A 7,093-nucleotide genomic window follows, 5' to 3' on the forward strand; every position below is an offset into this window, starting at 1 on the left:
AAAAACCTTATAAAAACCTTTTTAAAAACATTTTGAAAACCTTGTAAAAACCTTGTAAAAGCGTTTAAAAGATGTTTAAAATTTTTAAATTTTTGGCGGAAATTTTTGTTTATCTTTTTATTGAATAAAATATTTTTCATCTAAGGGTAAAATGATCATTAAATTAAAGGATGGTAAAAATAAAAATGGCCAAAAATGAGGAATTTTTGAAAAAGTATATATCAAAAAGGGTATTTTTAACAAATTCTCTTTATATTTTTTGGATATTAATTTGTTTGTTTTATTAATATAGATATTTTCTTTCAATAAAAAGACCGAATATTAAACTTCCAAATAAAAAATTAGATAAAATATTTAGATGTTTATTTTTATTTAATACCCTTATCTAGTTTTTATTTGGATGTTTTATATTTGATCTTTTCCCATCAAAAGAAAAAAACCTATACTAATTAAAACCCAAAAAATTTAAATGTTATTATGAAATTTGTTTTGAAAATGTGAGTATGAAAATAACAATATTTATATTTTTGGATATTAATTCTTACGTTTTAATTAATATAGGTATTTTTCTTCTACCGGAAAGAAATCAAGTCTTTAAACCAAACGACAACCTTGTGGGAGGAGAATTGCTAGATTTCCATAAATGCCCATCTTCATCGTTTTCTTCTTTATTACAGAACCGCTTTTGTAATTTTCAGTTCTGTAAGAAAAAGTATCTATTTTTCTTGGAAGGAACAGAGAAATGGTTTCCGACTCGGACCTCGTGACCCAGCTCCGAAAAATTCTCCGTGGCTCCGACCTAGAAACAACGACTCCGGCTAGCGTCCGCCGTCAGCTGGAGGCGTATTTCGGCGTCGAATTAACCGATAAAAAAGCTTTCGTCAGGGAACAAATCGATGCTTTTCTTGAAAGCGATGCTTTGTTAGAAAGCAAACCCGAGAATTACAAGGAAGAGGAAGTAGATGAAGATGAAGACTGTAATGGCGATCAAAATTATGAAGAAGGAAGTGATAGCAATGACGAGAAGACCGAACGGTAACAATTTTTGAAACTAGTTATTATGGATTTATTGCATTCTTCTGATTGTTTTAGAAGAGAGTTGTGAGATTAGTGTGCTGTTTCTTGTAATTGGTTTTTAGATGAAAGATATCAAAATTTGTGATTCTTGTTGTTTTTTTGTTATGTATTAGACCGGTAGAGGCTAAGAAACGTCGAGGTGGGTTTAACAAAATATGTCAGCTTTCTCCACAACTAGACAAGTTTCTAGGAACTTCTCAATTGGCTCGAACAGAGGTATTGTATTCTGTTTCTTGATAATTTCGTTTTCCCTTTGATGGCTTAGTTGGGAGAGAAGCTTATGTTATGAGTACATTGTTATTTTCATATATAAGGTTGTGAAGAAAATTTGGGCATATATTCGAGACCACGATTTACAAGATCCAAAGAATAGGCGAAATATATTATGTGACGAGGCGCTTCATTCGTTATTTCGTGTAAAGGCGATTGATATGTTTCAGATGAACAAGGCATTGGCTAAGCATATCTGGCCACTAAATGATGGAGATGGTATTTTGCTTGCTGTCTCACTAGCTTTTTATGTGACATCTTGAAGAAGATTATGTTGTTGTTTATACTTCTTCTTGTGAATGGTTTTATCTTTATAAGGGAGTGTTAAGGATGTGAAAGAGGAAGATGAAGGCGAGGCATCAGGGGAAAAAGATGAGAAAGAGGAGCAAAACGAAGAAGCGGTAGAGAATAATGAAGAAGAAAGTGGAGAAGAGGAAGGTCCTAGTTTACGAAAACGCAAACGCAAGAAAAGAAAGTTAGTTAGTTCTTTGTTTCTCTCAAATTTTGTGTGTTTGTCTGGTTATATATAGCTTAGAGCCAAAAGAAACTAAGCCCTCGCTCTCTATTGAATTAGACCAGCCAAGTCCGAGGAGAAACCGAAGAAAAAAGGAGGCGGCTTTACCAAAGTTTGCAGTCTTTCACCAGAACTTCAGGCATTTACTGGAACCTCTCAGTTAGCTAGAACAGAGGTACATATATGACTGACCTTTAGTGAATTACAAAGCTTCTGGATGTGGTATTCCATCTGCTGAATGAATGGTTTTTATTTCAGGTTGTGAAAATGCTTTGGAAATACATAAAGGAGAACAATTTGCAAGATCCATCTGATAAACGCACAATAATATGCGACGAATCATTACGGTCTTTGTTTCCTGTCGAGTCTATCAATATGTTTCAAATGAACAAACAATTAGCCAAGCACATTTGGCCTCTAGTACAGGAGGATGAAGGTATGTGATGATTGAAAAGTGTTCTTTTTCATATTTCTTGTTTCTTGAAGTAGTCATCTCTCTTTAGTATCCCTGAGACATGTGTTTATGTGCATACAATTTCCTTTTCGGAACTGTGGCTTAAAAAGTCTTCAATGTTTGTGTTGGTATAGGTTGAAATTTTTTTGTTACCTTTTCTCTGATTAGTCTTGTGCTTTCATGAGTCATTTGTTCAACTATATCGCCTCTATGGCTTTTGATAGAAATTTTTTGTCTCTCTTTGTTTAGCAGCAACAACTAATGATCCAGAGAAGGGAAAGCAGAAAATGGATATGAAGATAGAAGAAGGTATGGACATTTTCTTAATCTTATTCATGTTATCTAGTCAAGGCGAAAACTAAATCATCTACCTTTTTCAACTATATATAGATAATGATGAAGCGAATGAAGAAATGGCTACTTCATCAATAATCAAGACTGAACAATGATTCTATGAGAAGCTGAAAGAAGTCTTTGATGTTGTTTTGTTCAAAGGCGTCTTGGTCTCAAAGCTTCTATAGATAACCACCACTTCATCAAGACCGAACAATGGGCCAATTTTGGTAAGTATTTTCATATAGGCGAGCCCAGATTCAACTGATGTTAAGTAAGCATTTGTTCACTCTTGGTATATATAGTGACAAAACTAGACCTAACCAGAGCTAATTTGGTTTCTTTGACTAAAAGTTCTTAATCAGACTTTAAAACTAATGCAATGAAGAAAAATTTATGTGATAACATGTTTCAACTTTGCTACCAAAATTTGCATAGTAACATTACATTTCAACCTAGCTACCATAATTTTCTGAAATAGTACAATGATGCTATAGAGAAACAGAATGTGGTCATTGTATTAAATACCATAATGTGGCATTTTCTGTATTCTTTCACTCAAAACTTGAATTCAAAAAAATCTCCTAACACAGTTATCTTTTACCACAAAAAGTAAACCTTCCTCTGTTTTTACAATCTTGACAAGTAATGCTATTGAGAAAAGAGTTAGGTCATGGCTCATGATCTTAAACGCCACAAGTTGTTTGTTTGTGTCATAAACGTAGAACCTTAAAAGTAAAAAAAAAAAAAACTCTGATACAATTTGCATGCATATGATGACACATCAACAAATTTCTCTTTCTTTATATCTTGTCAAGATTCATGCATTTATGTTGAGATGATATGTCTTGGGGACCAAGTGTAAATATGAAACCTAAAACGATTCAACTCATTATTTCCATTTTTGTGTTAGATGCTAATTACTAAACTTTACTATTTTGGTGCTACTATTGAAATATTAATACAACTCATTATTCAAGTTTACTTACTCCGTAAAATTTACCATCATGCGGCCGCCTTACACTCTGGTATCGTCTGCAATGCGGCTGATACGACCGTCCATCCGCCGTCTAACTTCTATTGCATACCCTGACTCTGAGTTCATGTCGTATATGAACAATAAGGCTAAGTCCATCAATAAAGCGCTAGACGATTTCGTTCCTCTTTGTAACAATTCAGTTCCTCTTTGGGAGCCAGTACTCGAGGTTCGCAAAGCTATGAGGTATACGCTTCTCTCAGGTGGCAAACGACTAAGGCCAATGCTCTGTTTGGTCGCTTGCGAGCTCGTAGGTGGCCAAGGGTCAACCGCGATGCCTTCTGCCTGTGCGGTTGAGATGATTCACGCGTCGTCGCTCATCCTAGATGACCTTCCTTGTATGGATGACGACAGCCTCCGCCGTGGAAAGCCAACCAACCATAAAGTCTTTGGCGAGAAAACAGCAATCTTGGCCGCTAATTCTCTCATGTCTTTGGCCGTCAAGCAGACATCAGCATCAACCTCCTTGGGGGTGCCTTCAGAGAGGGTTCTTTGGGCCGTTGAGGAGATGGCGAGAGCTGTTGGGATGGCGGGACTCGTGGCGGGTCAAGCGGCGGATTTGGCTGGAGGAAGTATGAGTTTTGAGAATAAAGATGATGAATTGAGACATCTTGAGTTGATACATATTCATAAAACCGCGGTTTTGGTTGAAGCTGCGGCTGTTGTGGGAGGTATAATGGGAGGTGGGTCTGATGAAGCGATTGAGAGGCTTAGGAGATACGCGAGGTGCGTTGGACTGATGTATCAGGTTGTGGATGATGTGCTCGATGAGACCAAGTCGTCCGAGGAGCTTGGGAAAACTGCCGGAAAAGATTTGATTACCGGGAAGCTGACTTATCCAAAGCTGATGGGTGTGGAGAATGCGAGAGAATATGCAAAGAGGTTGAACAGAGAAGCGCAGGAACATCTTCAGGGGTTTAATTCAGACAGAGTGGTTCCTTTGGTGTGTCTCGCTGATTACATTGTCAAGAGACAAAACTGACCATTGCCCCCAAAGCGTCATGACAAATCAATGAAAAGCTTCGAAGTGTATGAAAGTACAAAACAGAGAAACTTGTTTTTTTTTAATGAGACAACTTAATGCAATGAAGAAAAATGTGATTTGGTAACATGTTCCAACTTAGCTAACCAAAATTTGCATAAATATTACAATGATTCTATAGCGAAAGAGAGTTTTGGTATTTATATCAAAACACTGCAATATGTTGTGTTCTAGACTCAAAACTTGAAGTCAAAAACTCTGACACAATTGTCATCCCCACAAGAAGTTAACCTTAGCAAGCTCTGATTAGACTCGCACTTCTCAGTTGGTTTCCAAACTAAGCGATTCACAGCCGAGACATGACACATGAACGTTTCGAGGCGCAGAGCAAGAGCTGCTGTTGCAGTTGTACCTTCCTCTGTTTCAATAATCTTTATGGTCCAAAGCTCTATCAGTCCGCTTTCCATCCCAACTGCCACACAGCCGCTCTTCTCCTTGCGGTCTAATCCCGTCCAAGCCACAGCTGTAACACTGCTCCCAAACTGAGGCAACGCAAGAATCTGTTTGATGCGACCGTCACTCTCGATGGACCAGATTTTCACAGTCTTGTCTCTTGATGAAGTTGCAAATTGGTGGCCAAATGGGTTCCATGAACATGCCCATATGATCCTCTTGTGTGCTTCAACCTTTGCCATGAGTTTGTGACTAACCTCGCCATTGTCTGAACAAGAAGGAAAAAAACAGACAAGATATAGATGTTCAACATGTAGACACTTCTGAATGTTTTGAGCAAATCTGCTATTGAACTGTGAAGTTGAAACCGCTTGAGTTACCTGTCCTTTGGATCGAGAAAACGGAGAAGTGACGATCTCTTGAGACAGACAAAAGCATAGTGTCATCATAAGAGAACTCCAAGTGTGTCACCGTCAAGCTGTGAGACTGCAAACGACCAACAGCTTTCCATGTCCCAACCTCCCATAGCCATATCTCTGCCATGGATGCAGATTGAGCCTGAAGAATTTTGTGGTTCATTTATAAAAAATAGTTCAGTGAGGTAATCCTGCACAGTTAGATCTAAAATCCAAATCAAGGAGATTGAAGAAGTGTGAAAAAATTCTGAAAACTGCACTAGCTTACCTTACACGATGAAGCAACAAGGTTTCCCTTGTGGTCACCGCAGAGAGAAAAGAGTTCATTACCATGACCATAGAGTTTATGAGATTCTGGCCATAAAGTATGAAAAGCAAGCTGATCTTCGATTGGAGGCTCTTTCAACTCCGCTGGAGCTGCCTCTGGAACTGTCTCAAATGTATCTAGACCTTCTCCTCCGCCATTTCTCTCCAGCGGTTCACTAGAAGCTGCAATAAGAAATCAATATGTATCTTACGATTGCTTTTGGTAAAAAGCTTGAAAAAATGGTGTTGAATCAATCAATCACTTACAGTGTAAGTAGATAGGTTTCTGTGATAATCCAAGAGCAGACATATTGGCTCCAAGAACCTGCACATCTGCTTGTAAATCCTCAGGGAAGCTTCCTTCTCCACCCGCACAAGTGTGGTTCAGAGTCTTCAAGAAGGACAGAGGAGCCTCAAATACTCTCACAACTTTCTCCTCTGCCCCACTAACAAAACGGTGGTTGCCTTTACCTTGAACCATAGCCACACAGTTAATATCATGTCCGTGAACCTGAGGACGAGCCAGTTCATGCCAATGCTCATCCTCTACTTCATTCTTTTCATCATTCTTCCATGATGAGAACACACGAGTGGTCTGCAAAAGCACAAATTTTGAGAATGAAATGTACGAAAAGTCTCTTTTTTGCAATATGATATAATGAATCAATTTAACATTCTCAACCATAAACCCTGACCTGATCATGACTCACGGATAGCAAGTACTCGCCGGTTCTAGCCCATGTAACATCAGTCACGGCAGCAAAGTGACCCGAAGGAACTTTCTGCATCTGCCAATTCTCAGACTCTTTACTGCTACTGACATTTCTCCAGAGATGAAAAGATCCGCCATATCCATGAGCCAGAATCGACAGACCATTTGGGCACCAATGGCCACCGTAGAAACCAAGAGCACAGTGACTTAGCTCTCCAACACATACAACGTTCACCCACACACCCGTGTTCTTCTCAGGTCGCCATATCATCATCGTTTTGTCCATTGAAGCTGATAAAATGCTCAGCGGTTGGTGGTTAACTAACCTCCCATCAATGGAACTGATAACTGGAGGTTCCCATTCCACAGAATAGACCCAATCTTCATGTCCAATGAGAACAGATTCGACAGAAATCTGATATGTGGATGTCCCTGAGACAAAAACTGGGCCTTCAATGTAAGAAGCTAGAGTGATTTCTCTTTGCCACGAGCCAACATCACCAACTAACACGAGTTTCCAGATCCGAATAACTTTGTCCT

General features: G+C 38.6%; 3 protein-coding genes across 5 annotated transcripts in view; 2 read left to right on the forward strand and 1 right to left on the reverse strand.

The window, feature by feature from the left end:
• On the forward strand, positions 611 to 3,050 carry LOC104777865 (upstream activation factor subunit UAF30-like). 2 transcript variants are annotated; one of them, XM_010502192.2, is made up of 8 exons: positions 611 to 1,035; positions 1,191 to 1,293; positions 1,392 to 1,566; positions 1,666 to 1,822; positions 1,922 to 2,036; positions 2,120 to 2,297; positions 2,565 to 2,624; positions 2,706 to 3,050. In XM_010502192.2, exons 1-8 carry the CDS (start codon positions 743 to 745, stop codon positions 2,762 to 2,764), a joined length of 1,140 nt encoding a protein of 379 aa, XP_010500494.1. In that variant the 5' UTR covers positions 611 to 742; the 3' UTR covers positions 2,765 to 3,050. The 2 variants fall into 2 exon arrangements, with proteins under 2 accessions (XP_010500494.1, XP_019099448.1); XM_019243903.1 differs by having other exon boundaries at positions 2,568 to 2,624.
• On the forward strand, positions 3,119 to 4,692 carry LOC104777866 (geranylgeranyl pyrophosphate synthase 6, mitochondrial). The gene has a single exon (XM_010502193.2). The coding sequence runs from the start codon at positions 3,656 to 3,658 to the stop codon at positions 4,664 to 4,666; it is 1,011 nt and encodes a 336-aa protein (XP_010500495.1). The 5' UTR covers positions 3,119 to 3,655; the 3' UTR covers positions 4,667 to 4,692.
• Positions 4,771 to 7,093, reverse strand: part of LOC104777867 (elongator complex protein 2-like) — a 4,496-nt gene continuing 2,173 nt past the window's right edge. For both annotated transcript variants that reach the window (XM_010502196.2, XM_010502195.2), the window contains exons 7-11: positions 6,537 to 6,879; positions 6,109 to 6,436; positions 5,804 to 6,024; positions 5,500 to 5,677; positions 4,771 to 5,387 (exon numbers count right to left, since the gene is read on the reverse strand). In XM_010502196.2, coding sequence (XP_010500498.1) covers positions 4,903 to 5,387; positions 5,500 to 5,677; positions 5,804 to 6,024; positions 6,109 to 6,436; positions 6,537 to 6,879 — 1,555 coding nt within the window. In that variant the 3' untranslated portion in view covers positions 4,771 to 4,902. The remainder of the gene's footprint in view (positions 5,388 to 5,499; positions 5,678 to 5,803; positions 6,025 to 6,108; positions 6,437 to 6,536; positions 6,880 to 7,093) is intronic.

The sequence above is a fragment of the Camelina sativa genome, chromosome 3 (genome assembly GCF_000633955.1).
Source record: "Camelina sativa cultivar DH55 chromosome 3, Cs, whole genome shotgun sequence".
In the NCBI taxonomy this organism is placed as follows: Eukaryota; Viridiplantae; Streptophyta; class Magnoliopsida; order Brassicales; family Brassicaceae; genus Camelina; species Camelina sativa.